Below are 12,708 nucleotides of genomic sequence, written 5' to 3' on the forward strand. Positions count from 1 at the left end.
GCGGGACAGGACACGGGCTGGGGGAAGGGAGGGCAGCGGCCGCGAAACAGGTGAAATCGAGCCGTTTAAGCAGCTTCTCGTCAGGCTCTGGAGCAGAGTGGTTTTAGCTCCGCAGGTCAGCTTGGTTCACGGGTTTGAACGTGGGAAAGGGCCTGTCCTCCGGCAGTCGAAAGACGATGCGGGAACCGACGGCGTTTAACACGGGGGGTTTAAATACTGGTTTTGGTCTTCAGACTTTCATTTTAATCGTCTGAAACACATAATGCTTGCAGCGCGGGCAACTTCTTGTTCTGTTCCTGAATTTGCTCCATTTTCCGCGTGTGTAGGTCAGAGAAGCCCAACTGGGATTACCACGCAGAGATACAAGCTTTTAGCCACCGGCTACATGAAAATTTTTCTTTGGATCTTCTGAAGACTGCCTTTGTTAACTCCTGCTACATTGAAAGCGAAGAGGCAAGACGCCGGGAGCTTGGGCTAGACAAAGAAACAGTTGCTCTTAATCTCCAAGACAACAGTAAACTTGCTGAAGAAGGGATGTCTTTTTCACGTTCTTACCTGATGCAGTGCTTTGAAGGTGCCTACCCAGAGCTACCTGCAGAGGGGATAGGAGCACTTGTTGATTTTCTTACCAGTCAGGAACTTGTTTCTTACGTGGCTCAAAACCTGTCTATACAGGACCTGACGCTTTGCAAAGAGTTCCCTGCCCCTGCAGATGTGCTGCAGAGGACGTTCTTTGCTGTAATAGGAGCTTTGCTCGGCAGCAGCGGGCCTGAGAAGACGGGGATCTTTGTCAGGGTGAGTCTGGCTTTAAACTGAAAGAGGGTAGATTTAGGCAGCGTCACAGGTTGCCCAGAGAAGCTGTGGCTGCCCCATCCCTGGCAACGTTCAAGGCCAGGTTGGACGGGGCTTGGAGCAACTTGGTCTAGTGGAAGGTGTCCCTGCCCATGGCAGGAGGGTTGGAACTGGATGATCTTTAAGGCCCCTTCCAGCCCAAACCAGTCTGTGATTCTGTGATATATATTTGTTCTGACAACAGTAATATCTAAGGGTATCAGAAATTACACAGGGGGGGGGAAGGAAAAAGAATAATTTCTTGAACATTGATGGCCAGAGATCCAGGGAGATTGGCAGAAGTTTGGCCATACCTGTAAGAAGACAGTTGAACACTGAGGTGTCTGTTGGGGGGGGGACGGTTTATGGGGTTTTGGTTGGGGTTATGTTTCTTTTTTCCTCTGTTTTCTGTTGTTTGGTTTTGTTTTTCTTTAAGAAGCACAGGCTGCTCGAGTACATAAGATCATATGCTTCTGATTTATAATAGAATAATAATATTGCAGTGTTTGCTGACACTTGCGAAGGAAAAGCATTATATTCCATGCTTTGTACTATCGAGTAAAGAGATTATTCCATGTTAGGCCACATATCTTCAATTAAAAAAAAAACCAAAAAACCAAAAAGAACCAAAACAACCAAACAAAAAAACACCAAACAAAATAAGCATTTTATTTACAGTGGGGACTGTGTTCATAGATTTTGCACACAGGAGTGCAAGCACCTAAAGATATTTCGTACAGAAGTTTAATTAAAATGCAGTGTAACAAAGTAGCTCTAGCAGCTACTGTCCTTTCAGTCATCCTTTTTACTTATTTCTCGTTTTGCGATGGAGAAACGTCTGTTAAAAACTTATTTCTGCTATAAGACCCTTGAGAGGTCTCTGTAAGAGCAAGTACGTAACAGGCAGGAGAGCGATCCAAACAGGTGGGTTTGCACGTTCCCTTCAACCTGTTTGCAGCACTCTTCTGACGTACAGCTTCTAGCCTGGAGGCAGCACTGAGTTGCTTACGTGGTGCTCAGAGCTGTGTGTTAGCACTGTTAGAGCTCCTTTCTCATGCTCGTGTTGTGCCTTCCCTACATGTGGGGCGGGTGACTTTGCCCCAGGTGCGCATCAGTGGCTCAGTCAGACCCGGAGCTGCTGAGCATAGCAGCCCTGGTTACCTGTGCTTAGCTGTGATGGAGCACTGAGGCAATTTCACCATTCATGTCAACTTTATTAATGCCTCTTCATACTGTATTTTTATTAGGAGACACCAGAAGCTAAAGACTTTGTTACCTTTCACATTAATTGTAACTTCCAAATATTCTTGTTTAGGATTTTTTTATCCCCCAGCTGATTGGAAAAGACCTGTTTGAGATCTGGAAAGTTGTAAATCCTATGGGCTTACTAGTGGAAGAATTGACCAAGAGGAATATCTCTTCTCCAGAACCAAGAATTACCAGGCAGCTGGGAGTCAGCACGGTTCTGCCGCTGTACTTTGTTGGGTTGTACTGGTTAGTACAATATTAATTTAAAGTGAAATGGATTTAAGCTGGGGAGGAGGGAAGAGGGTCTTTAGCTTTTCTACTTGTGCCCTTAGGTCAAATTGTTACAGAAAAGAAATCTTAAAGTGACTTCCATATAAAATCAGTCATTAAAGCATTGGCCGTAACTTGCTGTAATGATGCATAAAAAGACAGTCTGACTAAAGGGCTTCAGAGTCTAAATTGGGCACACAAAAGAGTCTGCATGTATGTTCTGAGTGACCTGCAAAGGAACTTTTGAATGGCATAACTGAATGGCTTTGGAGGGACCAGAGCTCTGTTCAGGGCTTAGGGAAGGGTAAAGAGACCATTAAAAGAGGTGGTATTGAAGAGAGGCTTGTTTTGTACTCCAGAGAAACTTTCTAGTTTTTGAATCACGGGCACTGTAAACTAGACAAGGAGTGCCTGTAACCAGACAAGACCTGGGAAATGCCAGTCATCCCTGCTGTGCTTGTCTTGGGCATGGTTGGTGCTTGTCCTTGTCTGTTGCCCAGGGGTGACATTGCTCCTCTGGACCAGAACAGGACCTTCTTCCACCAAAGCCGTCATGATTGTTGCTTTGCTTAATGAGCTGAAAATAAATGCACAGGAAGATTGCCTTAATTGGTTCTGATTTATCATGCTTTGGTTTATGTGCCTTCTAAGATTTATTATCTTATATAAATGAAAGGAACTTTGATTGTTTTTCTTTGGAATCCATGGTATCTCTTCACAAAATGTTCCTATTCGGTGCCCACAGATGTTGATTAAGTACAGCTGAGTACATACTTCATAACACAGAGAACTTCTCTGTGAATCCTTTTAAAGAAGTTTTAAAATGCTTTCCTACCAGTGGAGGAGAAAAGACAGAAGCATTTCACTTCTTTGTTTAAGCTAGCCAGAGTGATGAGTTTGCATATTTTTAACAGGGCTAACTGAACACTGTAAAGAAGCAGTGATATGTTAGAAATCTAAAGGAACAGAGTGGTGTTCTTCCAGGAAATGGATGCATTTCTGATTTGAATTTCCATTGTTGAATACACAATCACTTATCTTTGCAGGAAAGGCCAACAGAACTGTTTACATTTGTGTGTAAATAGAAATTCCCTTCAGTATTCAGACGTTGCAGAAAGAAAAATCCAGCAGCCCTTACTCGCAGTAGGCAGTAGTGCTCAGGATTTCGTGAAGAAAATGGTTTTAATTCTATTTCTTTTGCCCCAAAGCGATAAGAAGATTATAGCTGAAGGTCCTGGTGAAACACTGCTTGCAGCAGAGGAAGAAGCTGCCCGCGTGGCACTGCGGAAGCTCTATGGGTATACAGAGAACAGGAGACCTTGGGATTACTCAAAACCCAAACAAGGACTGGCAGCTGAAAAGGCTATCAGCAGTAGCTAGATGATAACTGTTTTTCATAAGAATTGATGGCTTCCATGTTGAAAATAGATGTATTCAGGAAAGGAAAATGCAGTTTTGCTTTCTGATTTACAGTGCTTGAAACTTTCAAATCAAATACAGTATTAAAATAAAGTTGTTGGTTTGTTTTTTGCACAATGTTTAATATTTGCTCATTTTCCTAAACCTAAGTACCCTTTTTCTGATTTTGCCTTTTGGCTGAGAAGTTTTTCCATATATCACAGGAAACCGGTTTTAATGATGTTTAATACTGTGTGACAAAATCTTACTGTATAAAAAGAAGTTTCATGAATGCATCTTTGGAGATTGTTTTGAGGGTATTAATTGTAGAATTGCAGAATCACAGAATGGTTTGGGTTAAAGGAACCTTAAAGATCATCTGGTTTCACCCCCCTGCCAGGAGCACCTTCTACTAGACCAGGTTGCTCAAAGCCCCATGATGAAGGCCATGGCAGGAACTAGATGATCTTAAGGTCCTTTCCAACCCTGTCTATTCTATGATTCTATGAGATACACAGCACTGGTCTTTGGATTGCATCTGAATTCATTTGTCCTCGACCTTGTGAAAACATCAGATGTGATGGTGGTGGTAAACTGTGATCCAATTTACAAGAAAGGAAGAGTGCAAATGGCACTTTTGAGGTCTTACTTCTTGCACACAGATCTTATTTGAGACAGACATGTTCATTTCTATTGTTGGATCTTGCTCTGAAAGAGAGTATTGTGTTTTGTTTGCACCATCTGTTGCTGTTCTAAAGTAACTCCAAGTAAGTGGAAAGTCACTTAGAAGTAACTCGGGTACTTGCATGGTGTCACAAACAACTCTGTGTATACCAGAAGACAACAGCTGCATGAGGACTCTGACTCTCTTGGAATAATTTCCTTTAAACTTGAGTGAGAGTCTACTTATACACTGCAACTGAGCCTTCAAAGGAAGAAACTCAATGTAGGTCTGGCTAAGGAAGTGTTTCCTGCCCTATCCATTGTGAGCACTGGTTGTGAAAAAGGACAACAGGTAAATGAGTCTGGATTAACTGGGGATGGGAGAAATAAGCAGGTGGTCATTCAGTCAGGTTTGATGTTACTGTCCCTAACAACATGCATCTGTTGTCTTGGGCCCCCAGGATGGGTTTGTGTGAAAGATGCTTGGCAGCCAGAAGGTCCCGGCCTGCAGCTGTGGCTGCTAAGCACATCTGTGGTACGGCACAGATGGTGCGTTCCCTGCTGCCCCTGGCCTGAGAGTGAGTTCTGACTGGTCTACTCGATGGAAACCGATGGATGAGTGAATGCACTAATTCAGTGGTGGTCTGCGACTCGTGTGCGTCTTCAGTATTTGGTGTGACCTGCGTCTTAAGCATGTGTAAAAAGCTTATGTGGCTGGATAGCAGAGAAACCTTTCTTCTGCATTCTGGCGTGGGCGACTACATGTGTCTATGATTCTGTGATTCTATGTGTGAAAGCTTGAATATAAAAACAGAGAGCAAAATGATCAGTCTAGCACAAAATATGCATAAAGGGCTTGTGTTAAGCAAAAAAAAAAAAAAAAATCCAGCCAGGTAATCTATTATCACTTACATAAGAAAAGCCAATAAGGTCACTGTATTCCAGGAGAATAATAGCAAAACCTGAAAAGAGGTTAGAAATCACTCATGCTATTTTTAGTTTCCAGATGAGGTTATTTCTCTTACCTTTACCTATTTTAAAAGGACAGTTGTGAAGGTGGATGTTTTTACAACCAAAGTTTGATCTACCTACTATTTTTACGTACATATTTATTTGGAGAGAGAGAAAACAATTTTCTGGCAGTTTACCTTAAAGGAATATTTAAGATCTGCTTGCTGTGGCTTTATGGTTTGAAATATAGGCATAAGTCCTAGAAGAAGTGTATTACAGAATAGAGTGCTGCAAAAAACCTGCATAATGCAAGATAAGTCAGTTTATTGTATAGTACAGGTATGGAATTTCTTGAGCTCAAATGGGAAGACAGTCTGGGGACATGGAAGGAAAGAACTGGGTTTTTATAGAGGTGTGAGCAAAAAAGGAGTTTTTATAAAAAACATGTCCTATTTTCAAGCTTCCAGAGGTTGGAAAAGCATTTTATATGGTCTCTGTGCTTTAGTTTCAGACGCTCATGCATGTATTTAAGGATTTACCTTTGCAGTAGTGGGATCATTTACATACTTCAGATTAGTAACTTCTTTTTTTAGTTCTTTTTTGCTGAATCAGTAGCCATAAACAATATCTAGACATACAGAAATCAGTACCTACAAAGTCTGGTGAAAACAGCAGCTTTTCTTCTACTAGAAACATCGTTCATAAAACTCCATGATAGTTTTGTTGTCTGAATTTGTAAGCTACTTGGATTGGTTCTGACCCAGGTGCTGCGTACAAGGACATTTATGTCTCCCAGTGCTTGTTCCTTTCTTAAATCACATTTTGTTTATCTTTCAGAGAAGACAATTGATCAAGCAGCATGTCAGTAATTGACTGGCAGGAATCAGGACAGTTTATTTTTGCAACTGCATTGAACAGCTCACTGATTATTGTTATGAATATCATTATTTGTAAACTTATGTAATGGTAGAAAAGGATACCTTCTTTAGTATTTATGGAGTTTTTGAGTAGATTAACATCATCTCAGGGGTCGGCTTGAGGATGCTTTTCTTTACGATACCTTTTAACCTTATGATGCAGATGTCTCTGTTACTGCATTTGCATTTATTTTCCTTTAGCTTATTCAAATCTAATGTCATGATCAGGATTTTTTTGTTAAGTGAAAATTATCATTGGTAAACCATAACACAAATAACAATATTTCTGCACTAACTTTAAGTATGATTTGATGTGTACTAACAGCTACATTTTGAGAAAAGTACAATAGTATATGCTAACCTTTTTTTTTTTAGCTTTCTTTTCTTTCTCGATCTTTGTATTAATTTGCAGAAGTATGCTAATATGCTTAGACATAGGTATGAGTGGAATTAAATGGACTACTAGCTGTTAATCCATTAAAAGCAGTGGCAGTTTTGTTATTGATTTTGGTCTAGACTTGGTTTTACTCCAAATGTTAAATAAACTCAATGTGTGAATAGTCTTGGATTATTCTGTTTCTGTCATCTAGATCCTTTCTCTTTTTTTTAAAAGTGATTTTGAGAATGGTAAGAGAAGTTCTACTGTGTTGGTCTCAGCTAAGTAATTGGTGAAAAGCTCTTAATATGCTTTCATGCACTTCTATGAAGTTACTTCTGTTCTCAGTATGTTCATTTGCTCCTGTGTCTCGAGCTGTTCAGTAATGTGACTGAACACTATTATTTCCTTGTTTTCAACTGCAGCTTCTCTGATTAGAACAACCAGATATTTTGCTGTAATTTTCTCTTTAAAAAAAACAGCAAAAACCATCCAGGAATATTTCTTGTGTTAATTGCTGTTGTGACTTAAAGGCAGGTCATTAAAATACAATCACTTTACAGTTATCAAAAGTTTAATTTGGAGTTTGAAATTACTGGTGAAAAATCAAAGCTTTTCTTGAAATTTCCTATACCAAACTATTTTGTTTTTCATAATAAATCAAAAATTTGAATAAGCTGCTATGGGGTTATGTTGCTATAAAAAACCATGAAGAATTCAAAACATCAAAAGATGTGTTGTCATTCTTTTTTGCAGGGCAGGGGGAGAGAGATGATGCAGTACAGAAACATTAGAAGAGCCCTACTTTTTCTTAACTTTACTGAGTGCTGTGGTAAACTTTAAACAGGCTTTAACTATTTGTTTCTGTTATATCTGAGCTTTGAAGTTTTATGTAAGAGATGCATTTAGTGTAGAGAAGCAAACATCTAAGGACAGATTGGTTTTATCTTTTCAAATTGGTTCCACTGATCTAATAGGTTGGCATTTACCATTTCAGCTTGATTGAGAAGCTGTTGATTGATCAGGAAGATAAAATGGTCACCAGTTGATCAGTAAGTAAATAGCCACTGTCGTGGTGCAGAGTTGCATAGTGGAAAAAGCTCATCTGCGTGACGGAATCAGAGCACCGAAGGTTGTCAGTGATTCTTTAAATCACGGGTCATACTGCAGTGCAGCTCTTCGTGGTGCACCTAAAAACTGGGGCTGGTCTTCTTTGGGAAAAGGGTAGCTCTGGGGAGGAGGTAAATGTTGTAGTCCCTTTCTATTTTTGTGCGTTAAGTGTAATGTTTCTGCCGGTCTGTGGCTATGCTCTTGAACTTCCAGTTTTATGGTCTAATCTGTTTCATGAATTACTACAGCGTAGGTTTTGTATGACTATCAGGGACCTCCTGAATCATCAAGGCAGTCATCACCATCATAGCTATGTCATATGGTCCTTTTCCTAAACAGACAGCTCCATTTTAGAAACATCAGGTCTTTTGCTCTTGTTGCTCCAGCTGGGGACACTTACAGAACCTCACTGTTCTGATTGATAGGGAAATTAAAATTTATGCCTTACCTCTGTAAGTCTTCATTGCCAGTTGTACAATGTTCTTTATCAGAAGAAATTTTGATTTTATTGATATTGGGAGCATTTTGCATTTAATCCTAATCAGATGAATGTTTCGTTGAGTTTGACATGCGCTTGAGATGCCTTACAGGGCACCTCAGTAGCTCTGCAGTCTTATGCTTTCTCCTGATTAGTCTGGGATGCTTACATAAATCAGAGCAACATTTGTTTTTATAACATGAGTAACGTATTTTAGACTAATCATCACCTGACATTTGTAGTTTAATGCTATTTGTCCTGAAGACATTATTTTGGCTTAAAATACTTTATGTTGGTACTTTATATAGGCAACCAAAATAAATGGTATCAATAGTTGGGTGCATCTATTAAAATATAATAGTAATTCAAATGGCTCAGCCAATTTTTATGCGGCATTTCTAATTCTTACAAACATGCATATTTACAGAAATAAAAATCTGAAAAAATGTTTGCTATCGAGCTTCACGTAAACTTTTTGACACCATTAAATGCAAGCTGTTTCAGTAGAGAGAGACAATAGGTAGGTAGAGTCCTTCACTTCTGGCAACAGACTCTATAGTTTCATGATTGACATGTGTTTAGGTAAGTATTGAATCAAATCTTTGGCTTGTCAATGCCAGTGTATTTGTCTCTTCTGTAGGCTGTGGCTAGCACTTACATGGTGGGAGGGGAAGTGCTGCTGGCGATTTTTTCACCTTATAGAAGTGAGAAAAGAATTATTTTTGACTGACGTGGGAGATCAGTTTCTGAAGTTTCTAGGTTTGGAAGTTGTTCAGTGTTCTGCTCTTGCTTATTTGACCGTTTCTAGAGAATGATGCCACCATTTACGTAGTACACAGTAGGTGATAATAGACCCGCTCCCACACTTAGCTGACAGTTTGTGGGGACATATCTAGATTTGTGATTAGTATCTCTGAGGTAATGCAGGGGATATTGCCAGATCAAACAAATAATTAAGTCTAGTTGAATGAAGAATCATTGCATGTTCCTTGAAGCTGAAGGAAGCATGCTAGTGGAGCACGACTATCCTACATTAGACCTAAACCTATAAGAGAAAATTCAGAGTAATTTAAGTTTAAAGATAACATTCTGCAGTCTGCTCCTTCATGGAGCAGCCTTAGGTAATCAAGAAAATACTAAGGAAACTGGAGAAGTGCTACAGAGTTAGTTGTGTAAGAGGAGGATTAATCAGAGGGAAGCATTCCAAGCACCAGAGCTCAGTAATTTGTCATAAAGCTGTTGCTTGGTCCACAGTTTTATTCTCAAAGTTATCGGCAAAAATATCAATGTATTGGATGATAATGTAACAAAATGATTTGTAGAAATAATTCCAATGTCAGAGAATATTTAGAGAGGAAGAGAGTCCAGAGAGAAAATTGCTTCACTTGTTGAGTGCTAGTTGAATGTGAATGGAAATTATTCCCTCAAATTTCAAGTGATAGATATCATGTACAATTTACAAAATAACTTTTGTTATAGTCCATCGGAAGAAAAATGGTTGCCTAATCTAAAAGTGTGTATCTGAAGGTTGCCTATTCCATTACACAGACCTCCTACATCAAGTAATGACTGTGACAATGAGCTTAGTACAACAATTCTGTAATTTGATTGGGTTTTCATCACTAGAGGGCTAACAGTTTTAGATTGGAGTGATTTACCTCTGATTTGCTGTTTATAATATCTGAGTACAGATAGGTTTTGGTTTTATTTTTATTGTACAGTAGAAATGCATGTTAAATGTTTAATTTCTATCTCAGATGTCATGTGATGTTACTTCAGCATGTTTTCAGTCAGGTAGATGTGTTCAACAACCGGTATCCACCAGGCGATGAGACAGCACTTTGGAGAGAAAAAAAAAAAAAGAAAAGAAAAGCCAACATTCATATTGGCATTTGCAGATCCCCACATGGCAATCCCTTAGTGCTTCTATTGCTGCTTTTATTTAGGATGAACCCACCCTAGATGCACATACCCGTATAGTTTCATTTCAAGACCCATGGCACTGCATATTTGTCTCCCAGCTGCTGGGAATCTGTACTGATGCTCAGTGTCCTGGGAATTCACACATAGTGTCAAAGTGAGGTTTGTGATAATTTGTCTGTGTGCCACATCAACAGCAGGCAGGCTGGCTGCTGAAGTTCATGGAAATCTAGACCTGCAGCAAAACTATTGATTGTTCCCAGGTGACAGAGGTGGGTAATTTATTAAAGGGTTTAGTTCTTTGAAAGATTCTTGTTGAACTTGTAAGTTCTTAATTGGTTATTTCAACTGCCTACTGCAAGCTTGGCTGCCAGATCAAGCGTTCAGGAGATGATCTTGGATCAGACTGAATTTGGTTGATCTCATTACCTCGTGAGAGATAAAAACAGATGATTTAAAAATAACAAGTTTGAACATTTGTTTCTTGACTGGAGTACTATACTCATCATTTCCTAGTAACCAGAAACATCAGGGCCTAGATGAGGATGATGATTATAATAATAATAGAAAGGTATTATAAAAATCTAATTAGCTTCAAAATTTTCTAGAGAAAAATATCCCCCTATTGCAGAAGAGGTTTGCTGCTAAGTGACAGAATCCACTGCTGAATTATCTGACTCCTGCGATCAATGCTTTTCATACTTCAACATAATTTCCACTTTTGAAGAATAACAATACGTCCTTCAAACAGAAAGATGTTGTTTCAAAGAGTTCGGATTGACAAATGGTTATTTGGATTTTGTTATACAAGGGGATGAAAGTGGCTGTAGAGAAGACTGAGGGCAATTGTGGCCATTGCCTGGCTATGCTAAGAGGCTCTAGCAAAGAAATAAAACACATGGTACTTCAGAGTAAAGTGGAGATTGTGGACAATACTCTGAAAATTCATTGTCCGTTAAGTGCTCTGTTTATAATGAGGATTAAATAGGAAGAATTAAACCCTTTGACAGGTGCATTTGTAGTTATCTCTATCAATGATGGAAAAAGTAGGATGTAAAATGTCTAGGCCAGTAACAATGCAAACTTTTCATGCGTTACCGTGTAACCTTTTTCTGTTAATCATTACTTTGCTTAAATTGTTTTATTTTTGAAATACTACGCTCATAATACTAACTCTGAATTACCAAAGTTATGGTCTGCACCTAGAGCTAAGTGGGCAGTACTGAGTGGCAGCTGTTAGCTAATCAGCACAGCTGGGCACACTCCTCCTCTATCTCTTGCCTGCATGTGTCAGCATTTCAGTTGGGCAGTTGTCTGTGTGCACAAAGGTGCATGCAGGGAGGGAAAAATAAGCTGAAGGGTGGTTGTTCTGGCATCAGAGAAATATTTATAAGCTGGCAATAGATACATAGAACCTCAAAAATTGGAAAGCTGGACCTTAAATAGTAAAATACTGAGGCCTGAAACAACCCCACACAAATGGGGAGCAGGATGCAAAAACCCCTGTGTATTCGTAAAGTGGATCTTGATATTTAGGAAAGTCAGGGTGAAGTTAGGGAGCTCGTAAGTTCTTTAGAGGATCTAGAGAAGGCCCACAAAAAGGACCAAAGGACTGGGAAGCCTGCCACATGAGGAAAGGCTGAGTTTGTTCAGCCTTGAGAACAGAACGCTCAGAGGAGACCCTATCACTATGTTCCAGTATTCAGAGTGACTCCCTTTTCACAATGAGTCACATGGAAAAGACAGGGGTAAGGGGTACAAGTTACTCCTGGGGAGATTCCAACTGGATATTAGAGGAAATTTTTTCACAATAAGAACAATCAGCCATTGGGATAATGTCCCCAGGGAAGTGGTGGATTCCCCAAGGTTGGACACCTTTAGGATTCGTCTGGACAGGGTGCAGGATATCTAGTCAGGTCACACTTTGCCAAGAATGGTTGGACCTTTGGTCTTTGAGGTCCCTTCAATCTGGTATTCTATGATTCTAAGTAAATTATACTGTGTCACAAATTCTAACAATTACAAGAGAGTTGGTTAACAAGACCTAGGTTGTAAGAAATACTATGCTTTCCTAATAGCTTCTGTAATGCTTCTGTTTCCATATTTGGAATGATATATTAATGATCAGGTTCTTTTTCCTTGGCAATTTTCCTCATCTGGAGGAACTTGTTTTAGTTTTTTTCATTTGTTTAAAAACCTCTTGCACATGAGGGACTGTATTTCTCAAATTCCTGTGTTTACGTCAGTAAGACGCTGCTCTTTAATAACTAGGGTATTGCACTGAGCGGATATTATCCCAAATTCTATTTATTCATTCTCTTCCATTAACTCCCTTTTCCCCAAACCAAACTGAAAATAACCTGCAAGCCAAGTCAAGCCAAACCAAAGTTTTGTTCTAGCCAGGCTGCAATAATGTTCTGAACACTCTTTGCCAGTTGCCAAAACACAATATGTGGAATACTACTATGCCCACTGTCTTAACTGTTGATTTATTTCTGGGGTTTTTTGTTTGGTTCCCCCCCCCCCCCCCCCCTTGTTCTTTTTTT

General features: G+C 39.5%; 1 protein-coding gene across 1 annotated transcript; it reads left to right on the top strand.

The window, feature by feature from the left end:
* Positions 1–326: 326 nt before the first annotated feature.
* MRPL44 (mitochondrial ribosomal protein L44) lies at positions 327–3,729 on the top strand (the record flags this gene model as incomplete). The annotated part of the gene is made up of 3 exons (XM_010014449.1): positions 327–795; positions 2,147–2,325; positions 3,558–3,729. Coding segments are annotated over 3 exons (820 nt in total), but the record flags the coding sequence as incomplete, so codon positions are not given.
* Positions 3,730–12,708: the final 8,979 nt, after the last annotated feature.

This window comes from Nestor notabilis, unplaced genomic scaffold (genome assembly GCF_000696875.1).
Source record: "Nestor notabilis isolate BGI_N333 unplaced genomic scaffold, ASM69687v1 scaffold25645, whole genome shotgun sequence".
Taxonomy (NCBI): domain Eukaryota; kingdom Metazoa; phylum Chordata; class Aves; order Psittaciformes; family Psittacidae; genus Nestor; species Nestor notabilis.